Genomic DNA, 27216 nt, shown 5'->3' with positions numbered 1-27216 from the left:
ATTTGGTGTTGTTTTTATTGCGCATTAGAAGCCCGTTTCTGACTATTTTCATAAAAACTACGTGATTTGCGATAATTCTTAATTTAAACATAGGGAAAAAGCAGAGTTAAAAAATAAAACTAGCTGGAATACAATAAATATTATTTTATTAGAAGTCTACTTACATGATAACGTGTTTGGTCTCCTGTAAGTACTTACGAACACTAATAGCACACAAAGCGACAATCTACATAATTAGATTGTGATATTTGTTACCAAACAAGAAAATCACATTATTTTGATTTTACAGAATATTTGTGGATTTTCAATTTTGTACTGGCAACACTAATCCTATTTTTTTCCTTCTACGATTCCACTCGTGCTCACAAACATTATAAGTAATTATGTATATTTAATTAAAAAATTATGGCACGGAACAGTTTTAAGATTTCTATAATTTCTAATTTCCATATAGAGGTGAAATTTGGTTAAAGCGACATTTATCTTTGTAATTAAAAGTCCATTTTATTTGGAGTTAGCAGCAACAATTCGTTATTGTCAATCGATCTTCAATTATTTTCACACCATTTTTTTCATGGTCTTTTGTCCAAATCTTAAATGTACGTACCTCTTATAAAGTTTCAAAAAAGTCGCTTAACCTAGATAACCTTTTACTCCTCGATATTTAAATGACTGCAATTTTTATTCAGGCCATCTTGTATCATAATTTAATAAAAAAATTAATATGGGGTAATGTTTTAATAGTATTTCGGTTTATTTGCTTGCACGTTGCGAATCATAAGTAGTTGACTAGTACTACATCTACTGCGTTAGACATTGGTGCACAATAATTATAAATTAATAAAACTAACTTAAATTTTAAGAAATGCATATTTTAAACATTCATTCATAGATTTTCCACCTCACTTCGTAATTTTATATTTAAAAAAAAAACAAGTATCAAGAAATGTTCAAAGGGCTCTTTTAAAAAAATTTCAGTTATTAGTCAGCCCATAAAAAACGTCTTTAAGAACTTTAATGGCTTAAATGTATTTATGTAAAGCAATTAAATTAAAATAATGGCTTAAATGTATTTATGTAAAGCAATTAAATTAAAATAATGGCTTAAATGTATTAATATATTATTAATTACCGATGTTAATGAATAAAGAAGGCTGTGTAAACGAAATAAGAATGTTGACAAATGTTTCGGAATATTTTTTATTTATTGCTTAAATATGTGAACGAACTTGTGACCCACCTGGTGTAAGGTGGTTTCCGAGCCTATACACATCACAACGCCCCCACCTACGTTGAGACATGAGGTCGTAGTCTCAATTGAAATGTATAATAGCTGCGCTGCTACCCTTCAAACCAGAATGCATGACTACTTCGCGACAGAAAGAGACTATTATAATATATACATGTATTTATCGGTAGTGACTTATCAATGCCTTTGGCGATACGGCTCGACGCTCGTATGATAGAAAAGAATACCGTTTCCCATTTTCTGATCAATCACAATACAACACTCTCAATATTAAAACAATTACATTTTAAAAAGTTTATCAAAGTCCTTATTCATAAAGTACATTTAATTAGAACCTAAAAGTAGAATGACTCGACAATACATTCTTATTTAGTTAAAATAATTATGTTAAGTATCAAATATTCGAGAATTTGTTACACGATACATCCTCTCCGCATTACCACTGCACCCCTCGTCCCCCCGCGCCCCCCGACGCTCTGGGATGAGCCTCTCCTCTCGGTGGTACGTGAACTCTATGGCGTGTTCCTCTTAAAATTAGTTTTGAAAATAGTGCGCGGTACGCAGCGGCTTTGTTGTGTTTCTGGCGTTGCTGATGTCCACGGACGACTGTCGTAAACTCGTTTCCCGTCAACAACAACGAAGAAAAGTGAGTTCTCGCATGGGACGAGGGGAACACAAGGCGTCTTAATACCGAGCGTCACGAACGACACGAATGAAATTGTCTCTGACAGCATGACTAACATTGAAAATGATCCTCTGAACCTTGAAATGTAACACTACCAGTCTATAGAAGACATTTAAATACGCTTTTATTAGCTTCAGACGTATGTATGTTAGTAACTGAATCTTTGAACATGATTTTCACCCCCTTCAAAACGTCGGATTAACTCGAAATTTGGTATACTTATTAGGACCGATGACAATTCCATATTAAAAAAATTAAAATTCAACTAAAAAGTGAAAAATAAATAATAAAATAAAGAAAAAACTATTTAATTGTAAAAAAAAGCGTGGGGTACATGGTATCAGTAGTTATAAATATTTTATGAACAGATATGAATAGAAGATTGTTTTGATAATATCCTGAAAAGCACCCCACGCTTTTTTTTACAATAAAATCATTTTTTCTTACATTATTTTTAATTAAATTGATTAAAATTTATTTTCTATTTTGTAGTTGGATTTTCTATAAAAGCTTAATTATTATTTTTTAATTTTTTTTAAGTACATATCGCACCCTTAAAACATAAATGGCACTATACAAAAAATGTTCTTTTTTTAGTTAAGTATAGTGTCAAAATGCGTAAGACGAAACGCGCCTAATGCAAAGACCCCCTGTAGCTCTAATATGCTTAATTTTCGCTAGATGTTGCTAGTGTCACTTATGAATTTGTAACAACTTGCACGGTCGGTAATTAATAAACCGGCACTATGCCAGATCGCGACAAGTCACCGGAGGGATCCCTTGTCGAGGTGAGTAAAAAACTGGCATATTTCGTCAAGTGTCACTTATTAAATAAATATACTTTCGAATATTTACAGTGAGTAAGTGCATAAGTGGCAGTTTGAGTTTAACGTCAGTTATTTAATAACTTTAATTAGGATTTTGTTTTCTGTCTTCTACAAGTCAAAGATAAATTGTTTGAATTTTACCATCTCTGAGCTTGCAAGACATAATACTGAATGTTTTTTTCTGGGACGAATCGCAAGGTAACCGTGGAGCAAATGAAATAGGCAGTTGTGTCTTGAAATACTTGCAAAAAAATCTTCTTTAGCTGACAAAAACATAGATTTGTTTTCTATGCAGATAACTGCTGCGGCCAGCAGAAAAATCAATTCATCATCGGTATGTACATCTTGCATAGATGTACATACCGATGATGTGCACTTTACTGAAAAGTAACATCTATAACACAAGTTTTAAATCCGTGGACACACACAGAACGAAGGAGATGCAGCACATTCAACGATTGAGCAACAAATGAAAATAATACTTAAATCTGGACCCATTTATGTGCCTTCCCAGTACGTAACCGACATCAGAAGTGCAAAAAAACATGGCACACCATTCAAAGTAAACGAAATGGCTTATAACGATTTCATTGACATCAAACAACTGCCCGTTCCTAGACTGAACAAAAGCGTTGAAAGTGAGCTTGTAAAGGTGTCTGATATAAAAGTCATCAAAGTGGTGAAAGTTGAAGATAATAAGGTAAAATTTTGTTACAAAACATCCTATATTGATGATTTCAAAGAACTTAATCTGGGATCTAAAAGAGCCAGTGCAAGGAACCAGAGGACTGAAGAATTGCAACATTTGTATAACCAAAAGTTAGATTTATCCGAAAGAAAGAAGAGTGACGTGAGAAGCCTTCTAGATGCTGGTTTGATACCCAACTTTTACAATTCCTACTTTGACAGAGTTTTGAACTAGGTGGGTAGTGTCCACCCTTTAAAAATGTAGTTGATTAATTATTATTTGTAAGAAGAGGTTTTTGATAGGTGTTTTTTTGTGATCTATTTTACGGATTTTTGTGCGGAAATGTTTTTAAGTTACTGTCACTTTATTAATATTTTTCTCGGTTCTAGAACTTGATGTTTAAACACCGAATTGCTAAAAGACGACAGGTTCTTACATAATTCAGTTTTAAATTCAGTTTTACAAGATTTTATAGGATGTACCTACCTACATGATGTTGATACAATAATTTTTATAATTACTTACGGTTTTTTGTGAAAAACAATATTTTTAAGTTAAGTACCTACTGTAAGTTATAATAAATAATATTTTTGCTGACTCTTATGATTAAGCCTTTAATACGCTTATTTATACGTAACTTGTACAGTTCCTACTTTGAAAAACTTTTAACCTTGGTATTTAATTCGGAATACCTCTATTAATTTGTATTGATTAGTAAGTAGTAAGAACAAGATTCTAATATAATGTTAATTATGATAAAATTACGAACTTTATTCAAACACAAATCCTAAGTTTCAGTTTTTTTGACAATATCTTTGTCTAGATTTAGACAGATTTTTTATTATGATTATTTGCGGTAGTTTTGACCTAAAACTGTGAGCATGTGTCAAATAAATAGTATTCTTTAATATTTCAGTAATTATATTGTTTTATTTGTCTCTTTTGTATCATTAAAATGTAGGTAAAATAACGAATTAGAGGTCATTAAGCAAAAATTATTGAATAACTATCAAACTATAACCGACACTATACAAAACTTTTTTTTTAAAATGCTTCTCCATTGATATATAATCAATAATTTTATGGTACGCCACTGGATTCTGAAACAGCGTTAGTTAAACTGTTATTTTAAGCCGATCACGAAGCTTTATTTACATTTTTTATGTTTAAAACGGCCATACTGTAAAATGAACATTTTCGTATAGTGTCATTTATATTTTAAGGGTGCGATATATGCAATTTCATTGACCAGCTGTAATTTTTTGAATCCTAAGACTTTCTAGAATAATATCTATTAGATTTAGACCCGTTTAACAGTCATCTAGCCTTTGAACAAGTTTATGGTTCAGTTAACAAACTGGTGATGTCTGTCTGTCTGTATTTGTCAAACACTTGACGGCTGTCAAACGTTACCTATTAGTAAAATTGTAAGAACATATTCTTCGTTACGAAAGTATGATCACTGGGCGGTATCAGCTTTTAATTTTAAAGTATTTACTGAAATCACACACTGGGCGTTGGGAAAGATTTGGGCGTTCAGCAGTGGGCAAATATGGGCTATAAATGTTGCAAATTACCAAGAGCGTTGCCAGAACGGTGTGTTTTAGCGCGCTATAGTCGACGCATTTTAAACTGAGTCAATAAGGCAATAAATGTCACTGACAGTAGGAATGTGCACGCACTGCAACCGGTTATCGATACTTAGCTCCCTGTGCACGCGGGGTCGATGCGTTATCGTGACCATTACGATCTATAAAGTTTCTCTATGATTACGTCGAAACAAACAATTTATCAACACACATACAAATTAAAAACTTTTATTTTCAGATAGCGAAAAATTATTCCTATTGATACTTAACATAATATCGATCGTACCTATCCCGTTATCGATATGCACCTCTACAGTTCTTACGCACATCACTACACCTCTCTATAATACCTCTAAGTGCGAGTGAGGCAGACAGATAAATATGATTTATGACCCCAAGCCTCAGTTCATAATGCGTCGACTATAGTACAACACTAGGCACAACTCTAGTAAAGCAATACAACAACAAGTCGTTTCTAGCAATCGATTTTGTAATAAGATTTATTTATTTTCTATTGCAATGCTGTGTAGTGCAGAGAGCAGTTTTACGACATTTTTATTTCAGTGTGCTTAGTGCGAGATTCTTAACGTTCTCGATAGCGTAAAAGTTAACCCAATTTCGTATGCAGTTGGAACAGCGCCCCTAACGGCAAATGTACGCAAACGACGATCCATACAAATATGAGCTAACTTTTACGCTATCGAGAACGTTAAAAAACTCGCACTAAGCATACGGCTTCTTGTTCGGATGGTTTTTGTTATCACTACATAGTATAAAACAAAGTCGTTTTCTTTGTCCCTATATCTGTCCCTATGTATGCTTAAATCTTTAAAACTACGCAACGGATTTTGATGCGGTTTTTTTTAATAGATAGAGTGATTGAAGAGAAAGGTTTATATGTATAATAACATCCATTAAATAGTGGAGAAATCAATAATAAATTACAGTTTCCGAAGCGAGGGCGGGTCGCTAGTTAAATATAATTGAGATTAAAACGATGAAATGGAGTTAGGCGGGCGGGCGCGGGCCGCTCACAGCTCGTCGTCGAAGTGTTCCCCGAGCAGGTCGCGCGCGGCGTCCGACGCCTCGCTGCCCACGAACACGTCGTGGTGCCGCAGCACCTCCTCGAACGACAGCACGTTGTCGTGGTCGTCGTCGGCCGACGCGAACAAGTGCTCCACTTCCTCGTCAGCTATTTCCCTGGCAGATACGGTCCCTTACACTCTGGGGTCTCTCCCAGTACGCGATGCGAGGGGACAGCCCCTCGAACACGGAGACATGCGGCATGCGTTCATGATATACAAATCTTACTCGCGTTCTTAGTTTTTGGTGATAAATTATACGAGCTAGTACTTGCCTAACGATCAAAAATTGATCAAGATTCGACGTGATCGTAAGGACAATGTTGTTGTTTTTTTGACGAGCTCACGGCCCATCTGATGTTAAATGATTATGGGAGCCCATAGACATTTACAACTTAAATGCCTTGAGACATGAGTTCTAAGGTCTTAGTTTTTACAGTACAACGGCTGCCCCACTCTTCAAACAGAAACGCATTTCTGCTTCATGACAGAAATAGGCAGAATAGTCGTACTCATCCGTGCGGACTCACAAGACGTCCTACCACAAGTCAGTACAACGGCCAGTAAGTCATTCACATAAAATTCCATTGAAGCTCGTCAACGGCTGTTTAACAAAGAACTAGAGAGTAATTTGATAAAATGAAGAGAAAATGGCGCAAACGTTTTTAAATCGCTACCTTGTAGACTCATGCACTGTGCAGTTAGCGCAAATGGTTCCTCAGATACACGAGGCAAAGTTTTTTTTTATTGCCCTTGTAGGCAGACGAGCATACGGCCCACCTGATGGTGGCTGGTTACCGTCGCCCATGGACGTCAGCAATGTCAGGGACAGAGCCAAGCCGCTGCCTACCGCGTGGAGGGCACGAACAAACAAACATTCACAGTTTGTAACCAAGGCTGAGCTAGCACTACTAGTATTAATGAACGTATGGGTGGCTCACTCGTTGTCAGGGATGACCCAGGCGCGGACCTCCGCCGCGTCCAGCGTCCCATCCCCGTTGAGGTCCAGCTCGTGGTCGAACTTGTCCTTTTCGGCCACCACCCACGCCTTGTCTTGCTGCGAGCCTGCAACACGCCACAGTGGCCCGGTGACAGCAGCAGGCGTACGTTACGCACAGCGCGCCGCTGCGTGACGTGCGGCTATAACCCTAGTATGAAGGCTATTTGGCCGACAGCCCTAATCAAGCTGCACGATCAGCATTCCCCCACAGCCAACCTGGTGTTAAGTGGTTACTGGAGCCCATAGACATCTACAACGTAAATGCGCCACCCACCTTGAGATATAAGTTCAGGTCTCAGTATAGTTACAACGGCTGCCCCGCCCTTCAAACCGAAACGCATTACTGCTTCATGCAGAAATAGGCAGGGTCGTGGTACGTACCCGTGCGGACTCAGAAGATGTCGTACCACCAGTGTAAGAGTAGAGTCCTCCTATTACGTCCGCCCTGCAAACAGTTAGTCTTCTCCTATCCTCTGACCTGAGCGGTTGATTTCCACCTCTGAATCAGTGCGCGTGACTGTCATCGGAACTCCATAACTTAGTATTTCTTTTTTTTTTTAATCTAAGTGGTGAAACCCGCTGTACCAGTGCGTACCTCTGTCGCCGATGAACTCGCTGAAGTCGACGCTGCCGTCGCGGTTGGCGTCCTTCTCCCGCAGAGCCTGCTGCACCAGGAACTCGTGCATCTCGGAGTGCTCCTCCGGATTCGTGAACACCTGCACGATAAGGCGATACCAAAGTTTGATAACTGTTACGCCGGTAAGAATAACGCCATCTATCGCCGAATAGTCGAACGAACGAGGATCTAGTGGCAACTAGAACGCTCGAGAATTACAACGCCATCTATTGTCAGATAGCGGAAACACAATACTCGACTTGTGTGGAATACTCTCGATAATTCTAAGGATGTGGTATCGGCTATAAAATTGTTGCAGAGATGACACGTAGTCAGTCTGTCATCGTAACTACTCGAAGTGAAACAGCGAACAGTAGCCCTAGCACGAATAACTTGCGAAAATGTATTCGTAACGTTATCGAATTATATTTGTATGAGATTTGTACAGCGCCCCTATCGTACGTAAAAGGAACTAATTTTGGTAGCACGAACAAATTTCGTATCGTAATCGTATCGTCACGTAAACGATACTTGAACCTTATAAACAATGAAACGCTATAATTGCGAGCACGAACACTGTTTTGACGTACGGTAATGTAAATTTCGAAGGCTGGGTATCGAGTATTGTCGAAACTTTATTCACTTAAGATTTGTTGGTGAGAAAGGTTTCGTAACGTGTTTAAATATAATTTTATCCATGTTTTTATTTTTTAAGTAATTTTTTATAAATACATAATAGTGTTTTCTTATCACTTTAGTTAGTTCTTATATACAATTAATTTTAATAAATTGCTCAACATGCAAAGACCACCGTTGTACGAGCGTAGTCCTTTATATTATTTTGTTGCTGCAAGTTTACTTGAAAATGAAGAATATTCATCAAGAGAAGTTAGGTAAGTACCTACTTCAGTCAATCGTGTTATATTCTAATATTTTTTAAACATAAATTAATTGAGAATCAATTGGTTTTATTACTTATAGAGAAATTACACGCAGAGTTGCTTTGAGAAAGAAAAATAATCCTGTGGACATAAATGACGCGGAATTCAAAAATAGATACCGGTTGAATAAAGAATCATTCAAGTTTCTTTGTAATGAACTTAAGCAAAAAACATCTTTAAAAGCAAGTTCCAGGATAAGTTTGGAACTTAAGGTAAGTTTGTTTTTATTATCTCAGTAGGTAGACGAGCATACGGCCCACATGATGGTAAGTGGTAACTCACTCGCTCGCTCGCTCATGTATGTTAGCAATGCTAAGGGCAGTGCCAAGTCTCTATTGTGAGAAAAGCTTAAATGTAACATAAAATTCAAACATTTCAGGTTCTTTGCGCGCTATCTTTTTATGCCACTGGATCTTACCAACGCTTAGTGGGAATGGCTAAATATTTGGGCCAAACGACTGTAAGCAAATGTGTGAAGGAAGTAACAGATGCTCTTGTAACTCCTGCAATTTTAAATACTTTCATAAAATTTCCTTATGCCAGAGCTGATAGAGATGTAATAAGAAACAAGTAAGTGTGAACTATATAATTTTATTACAAACATTCATTTTTATATTATCACGATTTGGCGTAAACTTATGACTAAAAAGTAGTATTGTTATTTTTATTTTTTTTATTGCTTAGATGGGTGGACGAGCTCACAGACCACCTGCTGTTAAGTGGTTACTGGAGCCCATAGACATCTACAACGTAAATGCGCCACCCACCTTGAGATATAAGTTCTAAGGTCTCAGTATAGTTACAACGACTGCCCCACCCTTCAAACCGAAACGCATTACTGCTTCACGGCATATATAGGCGGAGCGGTGGTACCTACCCGTGCGGACTCACAAGAGGTCCTACCACCAGTACCAATTGTTTGTTTTTACCTTACAGATTTTTTGCAAAGTGTGGTTTCCCAGGAGTTATAGGATGCATTGATGGATGTCATTTCCATATTTTCACACCCAAAAAAGAAGTCGAACATTTGTATTATAGTAGAAAGCATTTCCATTCATTAAATGTGCAAATGGTAAGCGCAGCTCCGCCGGCGTGTCCAAATGAAGTAAAATAGAAAATTAAACTGATGTAATGATTTTTCTTCAATTTTAGATTTGTGATAGTGATTGTCGTATTTTAAACGTAAATGCGAAATACGGAGGAGCCACCCACGACGCTTTTATTTGGGAAAATAGCGTGGTCAACAATTATATGCAGAGCTTACATCGAAATAACGAGCAAGTGTGGTTGTTAGGTAATATTTTATTAATAACCTTTACAAATATTCAGACTAAGTTTAATTTATTTTAACTAGGTTTTTTTTATTATTTCCAGGTGATTCTGGTTATCCACAGCGACCCTGGTTAATGACACCAATTTTAGATGCTGTTGAGGGAACTCCAGCTTATAAATATACAGCAGTTCATGGAAGGACCAGGGTAGCTATTGAAAATACTTTTGGGCGACTAAAAAACCGATGGCGTTGTTTGTGTAAGGATCGCACATTACACTATGCTCCAGTAAAATGTGCAAAAATCATAACAGCATGCTGTGTATTGCACAACTTAGCCATTGAGTTCAACATACCTGAACCAGAACCAGCAGAGATTGAAAACCCCAATTTGACTATGACAATATCTGAACATATTTTTCAAGAGAATACTACAGGAGATGGGTTAATTAGGGGTAGAGCTATAAGAAGTATTTTAGTGGATAAAATTAATAGACTTCATACATAATTTTACTTTTGTTTATTCATTTTGTAAAAATATAGTAATTGGTAATTATAATTAAGTAATTGGTAAAATAAAATAAAATAAAATAATTAAGTAATTGGTAAAAAAATATAGTAATTAAGCTTAACTTAAGACTTTCTCTCCATAAACCTCACAAAAGCTTCCATTGCCTCTTTCATAAATTCGAGCCATTGACCCTGCATCCGTAGCTCTTCATCTCTCTGTCTTACTCTTTCACGTACCTCAAATTCTCTAACTCTCAACCGATCTCTTTCTAATTCCTCATATACCCTATCACGCTCTGAAGCATACTCCCTTGCCTTTCGGTCTATATCTAAAAACATTTTTGTTAAATTGTTCTTTCTTTTTTTCTGTGGCGGAGGGTTCCACTCCTCTTCCTCGTTAATAACTGGAGGGGGAGCCTCAGTTGGTGGTGGTGGAGCCACTGTTGGTTGGCTGCTTGTGCTAGGAGTATTCCAATCTATAAATTATTCCAATATGTAATAAGCCAGTTTATACAATTAGTCTCATTTAGGTTCATAGATATCATAGCTGTGATATCCTTCTTATTTTATGTATAAAGATACAGTATTAAGAAACAATGAACTTCAATAAATCTAAAATTAAAAGGGCTACGCACCTATTTCCGGTTCCTTTAAAATAATTTGAGTATTTGGCCTCTCAGTTGAAATTTCTTCCTGAAATAAAAAAAAGATTACTTACTACATGCAATATTTATTGCACAATTGAAATGTAAAGTATAGCTAACTTGTGGAAACCCAGCTTCTTTTATCTCCATGCCAGTAGCTGCCTGCACTCCAATTATCTGCATGACCCTTTGTTCTTGGTCAGTCAATAATAAATGGAGCGCTGGTCCGCCACCAGTGCCACTAGCAGCTCTATTAATTTTAGCACACTTTTTCTTGCAATTATTCTTATAATCACTCCACACCTTCATTAACAAACAAACGTTAAATTAGAATTTCAAAACAAGAAAGATTAATAATAAAGTTAGTAGATTCAGTCAAGTGCTTCAGCAGAAAAAAATAGCGTCCCTTGAGTTAACACTTGACATACCTTACGCCATTTGTCCTCACTCTTAGGATCTCCTGAAGAATCGCTATTTAGTAATCCCGTTAACTCTTTCCACTTCATCTGTATAAAATTGCGACCTCGTGGACCGCCTGATGGTTTTGATAAATCTCCATTTCTGGAATATAAATTGTATGGCACATTACATAAATAATATTGACTGAAACACTTGAGTTAATAAAACTTTTCTAATAAATTAGAACTTTATAAGTACTTACGCTTCCATAAATTCCACCATTGTTAAATACTGTGAGTGGCTAGTTCTCATATTTAAATAGGTAAATCTTGAAAATAAGTACTAAATTAATAAAAACAATGAAACACTTTCGCTCTTCACAAGAACTAAAGCAAACATAAACAAACTTAGCCTTGGCCGATATCAAGTGGATTCGTTCGGAATCCGAATTTTTTTGTTTTGATATCCAAGACACTATTTTATTCCTTCGATTTTAATGTCATAGCATGTTCTTAAATATCTTTCGTCATATGTACTTCACTTTGTATGCACTAGTTAATTATTTTTTAATTAAATAAACCGTAAATTCAAAAGTTTAAAATAAAATGACAACTTGGTTAAGTTTCCGAACGAATCATTAATTCCATATGATAATCATTTCATTCCACAAGGACCGTCCCTACTTACGTTAGGATGACGTCACTAACGTATTCGAATCGAGCTTACGATAGCTGGCAAAATGTTGTTCGTGCTGCGGAGTAACGTTAATGTATCGAGGGCTCGATACATTAACGTTACGAATTCGTAAAATTTTCGTGCTTGGGCTACAGATCACTTGAAGCGAAGCGGAAGATAAGAATTGAGAGTTTTAAAGTATTTGTTGAGTGTTTTAAGTGTACTAAGTGTTGAATACAGTTTTAAGTTGTACTTTGGTGGAAGCTTTATTTATCCCGAACCCCAGCGCGTAGCATTACGTTAACGTACGCGCTCGGGGAAGCGGCCACGTAATCTAAGCTTAGGTACAACTGACGTTTCAAACATATTTAAACCAAATAGGTACTTCCAGAGGCACTTTTGTAATCACTACGTGTAGTCTTAGGACAGTCTAGTAGCGCTATCTATCATCATACAGTACAAGATATTTGACAAAATATTGAATTCGTCTGAAACCTGAAATAAAGTTGTTTTCAAAATAACTTTACGAAAGTATTCACAAAATCTCACTAAACATCTTCCCTTTGTCGCTTCCTAGCATGGCACATAAGTTATCTTTTTAACTAGAAAAATCTTACTCGTTTCCAGATATTTGAAATCAATTCAAACAAATATAATTGCGTAAGTAGATATGGATGGATTGCGTGAAAGACGATATGGGTAAGAGGGGAGTGAGCGAAGAAATGATATATGATAGAGAAGTATGGACGGAGAAAACACGTTTCACCCACCCCAGATGACTGGGAGAAGTGCAGGAGAATGACGATAATTACGTAAGTAGAGCTAGATATATAGTTACGTATATAAATATTGGAATATAAATATAAAAATTGGAATGATAGATACATATGCAATCCTATATAATTGTGCAATATATTAGTCTCTAAAATCAAGATTGATATTTCTTTTTATAGTTTAGTTAGCGTTCGATCAGCTTACGTACAGTATTATGATAATCTTAAAACTTATATCAGATTTAATTAAGATTGTACATACTACATACACACATACATACTACATAATGTATTGGTGCATATTTATTATTTGTTTATAATTGAACTTAACATTGGTGCAACATCGTGTAACCAATGCTACAGGGCGTTGTGCACTAAGTGTGTGTGTGTGTGTGTGCTCGCTAGTGTCAGTGACCGCGATACGTACAGGGTGCTCTGACGTGTGTGATTCAATTATATATTTTTTTAAATATTAATTGTATATTACTGGAGTCTATTTAACATTGTTTCTAATTTCCGAAGAAAATCTTTTAGATCAGCTTGGTATATGTCGGGATGTTATTTAGAGTAAGATTAATGTTTTCCGATTAGTTTCGTTATAATGAAACGCTTCTCTTAAAATTTTCGATTCATTCAGTGAGTGTACCACAATTAAAAGCTAGGACTGTAAAACAAAAGTACGTGCCAATATTAAATCATAATGTAATAATTACCTCAAATTCATCAAGATTCAATTTCCCGTCGCCGTTCTTATCGGCGACCGACCACATCGCTTTCTCTTCTTGTAACAGCTGTTGGAAAAATATTTTGTCTTCACAACAGTGACTTAAGTCAGATTAGACGAATTACTAATAATTACTGAAGTTTGTTACCGGTTTAAAGGGCAGAAAAGCCGTTATGTGGTTCAATTGAAATTCGACTCTATGTTTCAAGGTGCATAGCGGTATTCACATTCTCATCTAAATATACTATAGGCTTTGAATAACCACGTACCAGCTTCGTCTGTTTAAAGGGCGGAAAAGCCGTTATGTGGTCCAATTGAATTTCGACTCTTATGTTTCAAGGTGCATAGCGGTATTCACATTCTCATGTAAATATACTATAGGCTTTGAATAACCACGTACCAGTTTCGTCTGTTTAAAGGGTGGAAAAGCCGTTATGTGGTTCAATTGAAATTCGACTCTATGTTTCAAGGTGCATAGCGGTATTCACATTCTCATCTAAATATACTATAGGCTTTGAATAACCACGTACTAGTTTCGCCGATTTAAAGGGCGGAAAAGCCGTTATGTGGTCCAATTGAATTTCGACTCTATGTTTCAAGTTGCATAGCGGTATTCGCATTCTCATGTAAATATACTATAGGCTCTGAGTAACCACATACCAGTTTCGCAGTGAGTTCATTTGCGTTTGTTATCTACAGCGATAAAAATTTATGTTAAAATGAACGTTTGTCTTGTTTGTTAGTACGTGATTTATGCGCTAGCACCTCTTTCTTTCAATAAAAAAAAAATACAGTTTTATATCGCATTAAATAAATTAAAATCTGGGTGAAAGACGCAACTAAAAAATCAAAAGTGAACAAAAAAAAGAAATCCTTTAAGACCGGTTCATTTACCGAACCGTATTCCACTATGAATAAATTCGGCATACCGGTTTGATTGCTACCTATATACATATGTAACACTTATTCTTCGCATAAATAAAAAAAATAAAACAACAAATTCAATTTGCGTGATTGACGTTGACCACGTATACCGTTGTGACGTAAATAAAACGTCAGAAACTGTTAATAAAAATGTAAGATCGACACCAAAATTCTCCAATTATTACCAAGAACAAGACCTGGCTGTATGGACTAAAGTCCTTTGCCTTTCCCATTAGGGATAAATTAATACCATCATGTAAGATCGACAATTAAGGCATCCAAGCAACGTCGTCACCCGGTAGAAGTGTAAGTAATGTCCGCACCCGTACCATGCCAGAGTCTCCCGTGTCTTCTGGTCCGACCTCCTCCTCGGTGTCCACTCCGAACGCGTCTTGCAGGTACTCGGACCAAGTCACAGACCCGTCGCGGTTCTCGTCCGCTTCTGACATACGTTCTTCTGCCTCTTCTCTGGATAGCTTCCTGTTGTTAACAGCGGTATAAATATATAGCAATCATTATATAACATGTGTACTTCAGGTTCTCTATTAATAACCCACTACCTATTACCCCTCACTCTCCACCATCCAGTGGCTGAACAAAACCTGTGTCCGTAAGCATAGTAGTATAGGACACTGGGTTATTTGGATCTCAATTCACACCCGATCCTGTAGACCGAATGGTAAATAATCGATGTGGCCCAAAACACGTCATTACGTATCCTCCCGATCCATTAACGGTGCTTCTAGATACCACAAGCACCGGTCACCGTCCTCGTCGAACCCGTCGTTTGCGACGAAGGGCTCGACGAGTGAATTAACCCGTGGACACAGCCCACTGAGTTTCTCGCCGGATCTTCACAGTGGGTCGCGTTTCCGATCCGGTGGTAGATTCTGCGAAGCACTGCTCTTGCTAGGGCCAGTGTTAGCAACACTCCGGTTTGAGCCCTGTGAGCTCACTTATTTGTTAGGGCGAAGCTGAAATAGCCTCTCAAGGCATAGGTAGGGAATAAAAAAATTGGATCTCGTGGCTAGGCAAACATCAAGCTGGAGAAAAGGACATCTCAGTGATTGGTACCTATAGTACAACCTGGAGGTGACTGCTATGCGCTACAAAACAGTTTTTCTACTGATGAGAGATTACGATGGGTGCAGAAAAGGAAGAACACAACTTTCATATTTATTTTGTGCAAATCTTTGCCGATTCTAACAGAATAGCTATGGATAGCATCCATTTTTGCATAGTGTTCAAGGGAGTAAGAATTCAATAGCATTTAATGACTATAATACAGTTACCACCCTGTCCGCAAAGCTAAAGTAATGTAAATAATGGAATTTTATCATATAGTGAAATTTATTAAAATATTCCAAAGCACTTAATGAAATTAATATTGTGTTTAGTGAATAGTGGTTAGAAAAATAAATATATATATATATATATATATATATTTATCTTATTTTTATCTATCACACCTCCTTCATAACGAAGTCATTTTTAAAAATTTAAAGAAAAAATTGTCTTCATGTATTAAAAATATCATGTCAAACTTTGAGGGGCACACTAAATTCCCTAAATGTATAAAACTAATGTATTCTGTATATGCCATTAGAATTCACTAAAAAAAAATCTAGGTTTTATCTGGACTAAAAATACTTAATAAAAAAATTAATGTTCAAATCAAATCATATTCCTTTGTTTTGAAAACGATACTCGTAGGATATACCTGTGTTCAGTTCTTTTCGATTGTAAATAATATATATTTGCTGAAAACGAAAACGCGGGTGTTGCATCTTATCATAAATTAACTAATGAAATAAACAAACAAATCTATTATTTTTGTTATCAGTTAACTGTAAATGTACCACATGTGAGTAGTTAATGTAAGATTCCATGCTGTGGGTGTTAGGTAATGTTACAATAAACAATTCTATCTTCTGTATTGTTTACTATTGTAAGAAGAATGTTTGAAATTTTTGTATCTCAATTTTTTTGTATTCAGTCCAACACTTATGCATTGAGATCCAAGTATCGAGGTAGAGTAAGACGAAATAGCAAGTCTCTCTTAACTCAAGTGCATGCCAGTCTTCACACTTTAGGTCTCAAGTAAACTGATTAAGATGGCCAATGCCTGAGATAACAGGTTAAACTATTGAAGGAACTGGCATGGTGATTGTGAGATAACTCCCATCGGCATGAGACAATTTCTGCAGAACTAATATTGTAGGTCCAAGTAATGGATCAAAGGAATAATTTTTTTTATTTCAAAACTATCATATATTGTATTGTATTGACATTAGGACATATGAATTTTGAGTGTTATGAATTTACTTAGATTTAACCTAATTTATTATTTTATTATTTCATTTAATTACTACAAGAATAATGAATAAAGAATAATCTTACTGAAATTCATAACTAAAACATTCTGTGGCAATGAAATACAAATGTAACACAGGAAAAGTGGTGGAATAGAAAGACTAAGACACATGATAGCAATAGTGATTCTTAACTGTACACAGTTACTATTTAATACATTTAGGCTTAAATAATATATGTATTTTGTAATTTATGTATGTTGCAATGGATATAATAACTTTTTAAAGCATTCAAATACATGGGTTCTGGTTTTGGGAGGGTGTCAGGGTTGAGGCTGCATCTTTTGACATTTCATCGCATGTTAAAAAAATATTATCATTGTTGGATTTAGGAAATAGTCTTTTTTGATTTTATTAAGATGGCAGTTACTGCCCTGCAATAAGCCAAAAGAAAAGTTTCTTTTTGCGCAGAATGTTCTGTGAGTATATGTAATAAATGAGATCAGCAGGATTGTTTAAATCAGATCTTGTTTGAGACACAAAGAAAAGCATACTACATCTATACACCCATAGTTACTATTGAAATTTATATACACTGTTTTCAAATTTTTTTTGGAAATCATTGATTTTAATATTAGATTTATAATTTTCTTTAAATCATATAAATTATTATTAATTATTTTATTAAATATAAATCATTAGTTATTCTCACTTACACAAAAGAGTTTAGAATCCATTTCTTAAGTTCAATTCGGTCAATGTTCTGATCGTTGTTGAGATCCATCTTGGGTAGCATTAGAGCCAGGCGCCGCTTTGCCTCCTCAGGGCTCAGACGATCAAACTCCTCGCTCTCCTTCACGCTGCCTATGGAGTAAAAATACGTGACCACCAGGATGCACGGCACAGTGACCAGCAGCGCGTGTTTAACGGACATGACACGCGGCTTCCTTTGCGATTCTTATCGTACACTAACATTGCAACAGCCCGCCGAGAGCCGCTACGTCACAATCACCAAGAAAGGTAATAAAACGCACCTAAAATGGCTTCGTGATCAAATTCCGTGTTGTGCCCAGAGTCTCCATAGTGCTCGTGGTCCCTGGACCGGTAGCTGCCGTCAGATTCGCGCTCCAAGTTATCAACACTATGTCCGTGTGCGGCGGCCGACGAGAAATACAAATTATTAAACAGAAGAATAATTAAAACACATCTGTAGGCCATCTTATCAAACATATGCAAGAACTGGTTCGATTTTAATCTCAGCTTAATACTTTTGTTATGCAAATTTCATTATATATCCTTGTTTATTTTTATAGGTTCAATGAAACTGCTAAGAATACCGAATGACAGGACTAATTGTTGATTGACAGATGGGCGGATGTTTAGTTTAGTTTGTTCTCTTTGTTGTTTTAATTTAACTGAGAGGCAGAGTAAACTAGTCTAGAAGTGCCAAGTAGAAGTTTACAGTAGTTCCAAAATCCTAGGAAAGACAAATTAATTTATTACAATTTTAGTTAAGAAAATTATAGTTGTGAAAATCTTTAATTGATTTTATAGTACATGGAGCCTAGTTTGCTGCTTGTTTGTAACAGATAGTCCAAACTCAATAACGTATCAGCAATATAAATCACAATACAGTAGAGGTATTCATTGTACATGCAAACTTTTTTAAATAATAATTTTATATGTTCTAGTTGAGTATTAACTACAATGGAAGCTATACTTTTCTAGACAAATAAGTACATATCTTGTGCAAATAATGGATCGAAGATTTATTGATTCCATTTGGAAAACAACACATGTTATTTTAGTGTGCATTACTAATTCGAAGAAAAATAAGTAGAAATGACGTAGTCTGTAGTAATAAACAACATTTATTTCAACAAATTATCTGCAGCCATAACGATCAACGCCACTCTGCGGCTTGCAACATGGTTTGGAAATGAAGAAAGGAACTTCGTGAGATGTCTGCGAACTTCTCCTACGACCAGGGGGAGGTATGCTCGGGTGTCAGGGTGAGCCGTGTTCAAATTCGTTATTGCATCTTCAATGTACCTGTAGAAATGTTTTTTTTTTCGTATATATTTGTAATGTAAGTTTACGTGAGTTTTCTTATTTTTTTATAAGGGCCATGTGTTAGATAGCTGTCGAATTGTGTAGATGTCACAATGTGCTTGCCGACACCGGTCTTGAGACATACGCCCAAGTCTCAATTGTATTGTCTGGCGGATATCCTACCCTTCATACAGCAATGCATTGCTGCTTCGATGCCCTTCCAAAAAAATTTTCAGTAATTATGCAAATTTATAAATCTTTAGTTTTAGTAATTAGTATTATTTTCATAAGCATCATCATTAGCTTATATCAGTCCACTGCTGGACATAGGGCTCGATCCAGTTGTACGCCACTTGCCTTGCCAGCCACTCTGGATAGATCGTCACTCCAGCTTCCTGCACCACATTTGCCAATTTGTGGTCTCTACTCAAAAACACGTTTATCCCAACGGTTATCGATTCTGCGGCTCATATGGTCAGCCCGTTGCCACTCAGCTTACTAGTTCACTCTGGTATGTTTTCTGTCCGATCACCTTGTTCCAGATTCTATCCTTTACAGAAACTTCAAGCATAGCCCTATCCATAGTTCCATAGTATAAAAAAAGTATTTAGTTTAGATGTTCGTAGAGAAAAATCATTGTACCTGCATTTGAGAATTGTGTCGTGTACCATATCAGTGGCAAGTTGTTGGACAAGCGACAATAGAACTGGCTGCCGCAACTGGCACGGGGGCGTGAACACGTGCAGCGGCTCCGCGGCGCGACATGCCGCCATCACTAGCGACAAGTCGGCAGCAGAGAGCGCGCGCTCAAACGAACCGTTCACATCTCCGTCATTCATCTGTTTCTTAATCTCGGCTGACTTCATCTGTTGATTTGTACGATTCTATGTTAACTACCCAGCCCAAAGGGTTTTCAGTGTAAATGTTCAAATAAATCCAAACAATGCTGTCTGAGTTATCTGTGCAATGCTGATAAAGAGATGTGAGAATCATGTGTTGTTTACGCAGACGACTGCTTTATATCTATTATAGAAGATGCAGAAGAATTTAGAGATAGTTTGTTTTTGTTATTTGAAAGAATTGTCAGATTTTAATCTAGGTATCCGACGAGCTCTATATACTGATAAAAATACCAATTGGTCTATAATTGAGTGTTCTGGATCAGCTGGTTGCGGCGGACTTGTGACTTTATTAACATAGTCCTCGGGCGTCGCTAGCTCAACGATATCATCTGTCGGAAGAATTTGCGCATTGAACATATCTAGAACTTTCTGACGCCATTGTTTTAGTTCTTTGTGGAGAAATCTAAAAAGAAACAAAGAGAAAGATTCCTGTCAGTAAAATTTTAATTGACAACATCGATAATAAACGAAATAAAATCAATTTACTACAAAAAGAGGAATTATTCGAGATGATACCGGCATCTCGTTTTACCATCGCACCGCCCGCCACCGGAGTAGAGTTCGTCCATACTACCTGGAGCCACTGCGGTCATCCACAGTGCGTTTCCAGAGATCTTTTTTGCCACGTACCATCCGGCTATGGAATGAGCTCCCCTCCACGGTGTTTCCCGAGCGCTATGACATGTCCTTCTTCAAACGAGGCTTGTGGAGAGTATTAAGCGGTAGGCAGCGACTTGGCTCTGCCCCTGGCATTGCTGGGCGACGGTAACCACTCACCATCAGGTGGGCCGTATGCTCGTCAGCCTACAAGTGCAATAAAAAAAAAAAAAACATGGTTGGTTTTCAGAAAATGCCGAAACAGTGCAAATCACTTTATTCTATGGGAATAGGCCCATAGCCTTAAGGAATTTAAAATTTATGATGATCTCAAACAGAAGGACGACATGCGCAGAACAACTCTGACAGTGCAGTAAAGAATGGAAGGAATTTACCTAATATTACGTAGTATTGTTTCTAAAAGATAAGCTGCCAGCACGCAATGGTAGGTGCCACCATCGTACCTAGTAACAATCAGACATTCTAGGGAGGCTAGTTGTGCCAATTAATTGAGATAATAATGTTAAATGTCAAGGTGGATATTTTCATTGAGCTTATATCTGGACTTCGTTAACAGTTTAAAACCAAGTGGGGGTAGGCTTTTCTAGCTATTCTATTTAAAACATAATAATAAAATTAAAGCTTTGAAATTATCAAACAATGAATACACATACTCTTCGACGGAGCATTGGAGTGTGCTGATGAGATTCTTCTCAGGATCACTGGCGGCTTCCACTATAGATTGGTGTCGTTCCAAAGCACGACGCAAAACTTTTGACGTCTTATACACGGATTTCGATAGGGAAGCCGAGTTTTCTTCCACTGTATAAAAAAAAAACAAGTAGTTTTAATAAAAATGTGTGAACAAATTTATCGTGCGTTAACATTTAATTTCATACTTAGTGTTGGCGGGAAAACAACGACGCGGATGTTACGGTTACGGAAACTGAAGAAAGACACGTGGCATACCATGAACTGGTATAATAATACATTTGGAGACTTCGTGGCGTAAGGGAGCGGGATTTGCCTATTCGTTGTTTCCAGTCACAAGAATCACGCATGCCTATTAATAGAGCTGTTAGTAGTAGGCGTCTTTTTCATCTGTAGTTAGACCATTGTTATTGTGAGTAGGTATATATTTTATCAAGTGTTGTTATTTAAATAAGCAAAAACAAAAGAGTTAAGTACAATTTTCTTCTCTGTTTATCAATAGATTTAGTTTTACTGTTATCATTCAATTATTTTCCTAAATACTTTTTTTAATGTCAATAACAAATTAAAACACAAATGTATTTTAAATAAAATATTTAAATTGAATCTAAAGAATTGTGGTATGGCGGTGTTTACGGTCGAATCCGGGTTATTAGGTTAATCTAGTTAATCTCAAAACAGACATTCAATAAAAGCTTCCTCGATGACTTTGGTGATGTGCCGCACAAGACGCCGATGCGAGCGTTCCAACACAGGCAGGTATAAAGTTGAACAGTCACTTGAGACGCAACTCCCGATCACTTCCTTCACTGATTCGGCCGTGGCTCGTACCATCTGTTCTTTTAACTCCTGCCACAGATAAATTATATAATTAGGACGGGTTGCTTTGTTCAAGGTTCCTGCGTCCCTCTTTTTTTTTATGAATTTTTCAATCTACTACGCGCGCTTCCTGATTTCGAAATTTTCACATGCGATAAATTTTCAAATTCCTAAGTAATATGGAAAGCCTACATGATAAACTAGATCGTCTTCTTTCTTAACGCAATAAAAATGCAAAATAAGCTAAATATATAATATACCACCACACTACACTATAACATGTATGGTCGTAATAAAATGTTAATTTAATAGTTTTGGAACAGTTTTGTCGTGCTGTAGCCCTGAATACTAAGAACGGTTGGCGACCGAAAATAAAATAGAATTGAAAGTAGCTTCAGCACAGTGATAGCATAGATGATATAGATTATAATGAAGATATTGGTATTACACCTCTTAATAATATTTAAAACTAAGTATACGATAGCTAAAAAATTATATATAGCGAAACTATTTATAATATTTCACTTCTATTGACTGCAATCAACATAGAAATACAATAAAAATGAAAATCGACCTTATCTCTTAGAACGGGTGGTGGTTGATGTGGCAGTAACCATTTACGCCAGATGATTCTATCTTATACAGGGCGCTATAAAAAAATACGCATAAAAGCTTGAGGCCTACCTGCTGCTAAGTGGTTGTCGGATACAATCGAGACTACATGGTCATGTCAGGAAAAAATAGGACAAGACTTTATTACTTCATCACCATCTTCTTCTTCTTTTTCTCCACCTTATCCCACTAGGTGGGGTCGGCACAGCAATTTTTATTTTTCCATTCTCTTCTATCAACCGTCATATCAACACTCACTCCTCTCTCTCTCTCTCTCTCATGTCGTCATTCACACACTACATCCATGTCTTCTTCGGTCGACCTTTCCCCCCTCTACCTTGCACTACCATTTCCATACATCTCCTAGTCAGATGCATCTTCTCCTACGCATCACATACCGCGCTAACCGTCCGCGCTTACTTCATCACCGTTTTAACAATGATAATTGATAAATCAAAGACTATATAGCAAGAAAGAGCAACTTGCGGCCCGCCAAGCATTTCTAAGATTGAATTTATTTTATCGACATTCTCCCATCAATTCGTTTTTCTGCTCTTTTCTTGTTCGTTTTTAATAAAGAAAAAAGGATTCGTAAATTATTAATAAAAGTTAATATATTATGTGCGGCCCGCCAAAAAACATTAAATTTAAATTGGCCTATTGATTAAAAAGGTTGCTCACTCCTGCTATAGAGTATTCTAACTAACCTCGCTCTGCAAGAAGTTGACTAGAGCATTGCTGATTTCCCGGTCCATGGAGATCCCGCGCTTAGATTCAATAGCATCCAGTAAAGTTTTGGCGCGAACGTTGATTGATTGGTCTTTCATGCTGGAAGCATCTGCTTTGTCTAGATCTTTAATTCTGTACAAATTATGTTATTTGTTTTAATGTGTTTCAAACATACCTATACCTCAATTAAGTCGTTGAAATTCTACATAATTAGAACTTGATCTTCCCTTGACAGCTTAGGTAAGTAAATGACGTGAAGGAATCCTCGCTAGTATCATTAAAGTGTACATAATAGGTACCTACTTTTACTTATATATACTTAGATAATACTTATTTAACAATTGTCACGACATAGGGACACTTGGATTCTCTAAATTTCACTACTTTCCATTTGATAAAAGGAAGCGCGCACCACCTGCCTTGAATATACAATGTCAAAAACCTCAGAATACAGAAAAGTTTTTTCTGTATTCTGAGTCAAAAACTAACCTTGAAATGTAAAAACAATTGTGTAAACTTTCAAACCAATCGAATTTGCGGACGTATAATATAATAATAGTAACAGTGACCGATGTGTTCATTCATTAAATAAATAAAAAAATACACTGTTCAAAACAGAACGGTGTTGATCATATTGAACATGTTTTTCAGATCACTTAAGCTACTTTGGAGCGAGCTGCGAGAAGTGACAAGACCATTTTAAAAAACTAAACATCAATCAAAATTAACCATCTTAATTTCATAACTCTCCAAACTTCAAATTTTGTAACTATATTGAGACCTTAGAATTTATAGTTTGGTGTACAACTGTAAAAAGTCGGAGATCATGGTCTTTGAGACCAGGGGTGGGACGCATGATAAAATACCTCCCGTAGTACTCAACGGAACGCCATTGACAAGAGTTTATAAATTTAAATATCTCGGCCATGTGTTGACCCCTGATCTCAAAGATGATGAAGATATTGAACGAGAGCGGAGAGCGTTGTCGGTTAGAGCAAACATGATCGCTCGCAGGTTTGCACGGTGTTCACTTAAAGTCAAGGTCACCCTCTTTAGGGCCTACTGTACTAACTTTTACACGTGCAGCTTGTGGGCTGGATATACTCAAAGATCGTACAATGCTCTCCGTGTTCAATACAATAACGCGTTTAGGGTGCTGGTGGTGCTGCCCCGCTTTTGTAGCGCATCAGGGATGTTTGCAGACGCGCACATAGATTGTTTTTACGCTACCTTGCGTAAGAGGTGTGCATCTCTGGTAAACAGAGTGAGGGCCAGCTCCAACAGTATCCTGAGCATGATCGCAAGCAGGCTGGACTGTATATACATGGGTCGCTGTGGTGCCATCTCCCATGGGATGTTACCACAGTAATTCATTGTGATGTAAATATAACTACTAACATAGGTCTAAGTCTTATTAACAATTTATATGAGTCATGGATACTTGAAATAAAAACTATTATTATTATTATTATATCTCAAGGTGGGTGGCGCATTAACGTTGTAGATGTCTATGGGCTCCAGTAACCACTTAACACCAGGTGGGCTGTGAGCTCGTCCAACCATCTAAGCAATTAAAAAAATACTCCAAGATTCAAAACTGTTAATAAAATTAAAGTATAGGAACACACTCAATAGGTACCTTTGTGAAAAAACATTCTTCATTAGTTCAGAGAAGACCTGGTTGTGGGCATTCTCTGCTTTCTTAATTGTGGCTTTGGAGTTGCGTATTTCTTCCTTAAGGGTGGTCAACAATCTGCACTGCTCTAGGAACATATCTGTGTTTTGAGAAACGTGTTCAATGTTCAAAATATTGAACTTAATTAAGTTTAGGTTGTGTCGTTAAAGGTGACTAAAGGATTCACCGGAAAGCAGGTAGCAGCGTTCTCTGAACGTGATACCAGAGAACTGTGATCGCCAGTTGGCATCTACTTAAAATTAACATTAACTTATATATTTGCGGTAGGCAGCGGCTTGGCTCTGCCCCTGGCATTGCTGAAGTCCATGGGCGACGGTAACCACTCACCATCAGGTGGGCCGTATGCCCGTCTGCCTACAAAGGCAATAAAAAAAAAAAAAAAAAAATATAAATCTAATTTATTGTCACCTTGTACGGAGAGTTACTAATATACCGATTATTTTGCTCGTGAAGCAGTCATAGGTTCCGCTTCGCGTGGGACAGTTTTTTATAATACAACTAGCTTTACCCGTCCGCTTCGCTGGGCTTATTATTTCTCACCCCCACAGTCCCCGCAACTGGTGTGGGGAGTCCAACACTCTTATAAATCCATTAACTATCCATTAAGTACATATAATTTCTACATGGATACCAAGTTTCAAGTCAATCGGATGCACGGTTCAGATAACGAAACATCCGTAAAAACCACTGTAGATTTATATTATATTAGTATAGATTGACCTCATGTTTCAATATGAATGGCAGTATAACGTTGTCTAATGTCGAACGATGTCTAAGAGCTCCAGTGACCATGTCAGCCGTGAGCTTGTTCACGCGTCTCCCCATTTATATAAGAAATCACTAAATTAGTTCACAATAGCTGCATTCTTTTTTAAATTGTATTAATTCCATTTAGTTTTAGGCAGCAAACGCGGCCTATGTGATATAACACAACATGATGAGTAAAGCAATAGAATAGGTTTATCTTCGAATTGTATGCCAACTTAAGCAGGATCGAGTTCTCTTCTGTCATGTCACTTTACATGCTAATTTTGTTTAATTTTGTACTAACCACTAAGCCTATCGATTTTCTGTTCCAAGCAAGACAGTATCTCTCCATTGATCACTTTTTCTTCGAAGCCACTGTCCTCCTTACCTTCCTCCACCGCGTCATCAGAGTCAGACATCATAACGTACAATTCTACAGAAGATTCGCTAGTGCGATGCACGCGGAGCCTTTCATTATTACCATCGTTTTGCAATGAGCACAGCGATTTTGATTTCTTAAGGTTTTGATATTTAGATAAACTCATATTTTCGATTCAATAAAAGTTCAGTAAACGTTTCGATTCAATTATAATAACAATTTTAAACTACCCTCTTTATGTGTTTAAATTTTATTTATAAGTAACCTGTTAGGATTCACCGCTGAACTTATTGAAGAGCTTGTATCTAATTAAGATGCTTAATCTAACTATATCTTGAATCGATATCTTCAGATTGAGAATGTAATTTAAATAAAATAGTCCGCAACTCCTCACCATGCCACCTACTAATTTTTATATTTTTCTTACTTATAAGACCTAATCTGAATTAACAAGATGCATTTCTATTAAGAGTATTTCGTATGCACACATAATTGATGTACCCCGTGATCTGTAAGTGGAGTAAAATGTCCCTTCGGAACAAGGTGACACTTACAAAACTTGTCTAAGCCCGTCATGACTTACGCGAGTGTGGTGTTCGCTCACGCGGCCCGCCCACACATAGACACCCTCCAATCCCTACAATCCCGTTTCTGCAGATTAGCCGTCAGAGTTCCGTGGTTCGTGAGGAACGTTGACTTACACGACAACCTGGGCCTCGAATAAATCCGGAAACACCATGAAGTCAGTGTCGGAACGGTCCTTCGGTACCTAAGGCTATGCGACATGATAATCGCGATATCGTTGCCGCCGCTGATTACTCCCCGAATCCTGATCACACAGGAGCCAGTCACCGTCGACGCCCTATACACGTCCTTACGGATCCATCAGATCCAATAACCTTTGCATTAGACGCACTAGAAGCAGGCTTAGGGACCCCGGTAACCATGCTCGTCGAACTCGATAAAGAGTTCGACGTGCAACCTAACCCATGTATTAGCCCGCTGACTTTCGCGCCGGATCTTCTCAGCGGGTGGCGATTCCGATCCGGTAGTAGATTCATTCG

General features: G+C 37.0%; 4 protein-coding genes and 1 long non-coding RNA gene across 9 annotated transcripts; 2 read left to right on the top strand and 3 right to left on the bottom strand.

Annotated features, from left to right (window-relative positions):
* Positions 1–129: 129 nt before the first annotated feature.
* On the bottom strand, positions 130–18138 carry LOC101742717 (reticulocalbin-2). 2 transcript variants are annotated; one of them, XM_038010636.2, is made up of 7 exons: positions 17943–18138; positions 17625–17772; positions 14920–15076; positions 13662–13739; positions 7716–7836; positions 7062–7185; positions 130–6238 (listed from the first exon to the last, which is right to left on the bottom strand). In XM_038010636.2, the coding sequence occupies exons 1-7, from the start codon at positions 18136–18138 to the stop codon at positions 6070–6072; spliced, it is 993 nt and encodes a 330-aa protein (XP_037866564.1). In that variant the 3' UTR covers positions 130–6069. The 2 variants fall into 2 exon arrangements, with proteins under 2 accessions (XP_037866564.1, XP_037866565.1); XM_038010637.2 differs by having other exon boundaries at positions 14926–15076.
* On the top strand, positions 2617–23771 carry LOC119628453 (uncharacterized). Of its 2 annotated transcripts, XR_009977129.1 has the most exons (5): positions 2617–2722; positions 6560–6683; positions 7688–7879; positions 12803–18920; positions 21363–23771. It is a non-coding gene; the product is annotated as an uncharacterized LOC119628453 (long non-coding RNA). The 2 variants fall into 2 exon arrangements; XR_009977130.1 differs by lacking the exons at positions 2617–2722; positions 6560–6683; positions 7688–7879 and adding an exon at positions 12389–12519.
* LOC105842992 (putative nuclease HARBI1) lies at positions 7886–10579 on the top strand. 2 transcript variants are annotated; one of them, XM_038010635.2, is made up of 6 exons: positions 7886–8629; positions 8718–8889; positions 9057–9247; positions 9614–9749; positions 9830–9971; positions 10052–10579. In XM_038010635.2, exons 1-6 carry the CDS (start codon positions 8535–8537, stop codon positions 10453–10455), a joined length of 1140 nt encoding a protein of 379 aa, XP_037866563.1. In that variant the 5' UTR covers positions 7886–8534; the 3' UTR covers positions 10456–10579. The 2 variants fall into 2 exon arrangements, 1 of the variants encoding a protein (XP_037866563.1); XR_005244622.2 differs by lacking the exon at positions 9614–9749.
* On the bottom strand, positions 10453–11880 carry LOC105842383 (uncharacterized). Its single transcript, XM_038010638.2, has 5 exons — positions 11763–11880; positions 11530–11662; positions 11222–11404; positions 11093–11150; positions 10453–10933 (listed from the first exon to the last, which is right to left on the bottom strand). Exons 1-5 carry the CDS (start codon positions 11810–11812, stop codon positions 10581–10583), a joined length of 777 nt encoding a protein of 258 aa, XP_037866566.1. The 5' UTR covers positions 11813–11880; the 3' UTR covers positions 10453–10580.
* Positions 18760–26387, bottom strand: LOC105842639 (enhancer of mRNA-decapping protein 4). 2 transcript variants are annotated; one of them, XM_038010633.2, is made up of 8 exons: positions 26078–26387; positions 24970–25105; positions 23309–23462; positions 21854–22019; positions 21134–21281; positions 20094–20265; positions 19603–19826; positions 18760–18960 (listed from the first exon to the last, which is right to left on the bottom strand). In XM_038010633.2, exons 1-8 carry the CDS (start codon positions 26316–26318, stop codon positions 18780–18782), a joined length of 1422 nt encoding a protein of 473 aa, XP_037866561.1. In that variant the 5' UTR covers positions 26319–26387; the 3' UTR covers positions 18760–18779. The 2 variants fall into 2 exon arrangements, with proteins under 2 accessions (XP_037866561.1, XP_037866562.1); XM_038010634.2 differs by having other exon boundaries at positions 26162–26387.
* Between the last annotated feature and the right edge of the window lie 829 nt (positions 26388–27216).

This window comes from Bombyx mori, chromosome 4, assembly GCF_030269925.1.
Source record: "Bombyx mori chromosome 4, ASM3026992v2".
In the NCBI taxonomy this organism is placed as follows: Eukaryota; Metazoa; Arthropoda; class Insecta; order Lepidoptera; family Bombycidae; genus Bombyx; species Bombyx mori.
Note: the sequence above shows the minus strand (reverse complement) of the source record. Positions and strands in the feature narration are given on the sequence as shown.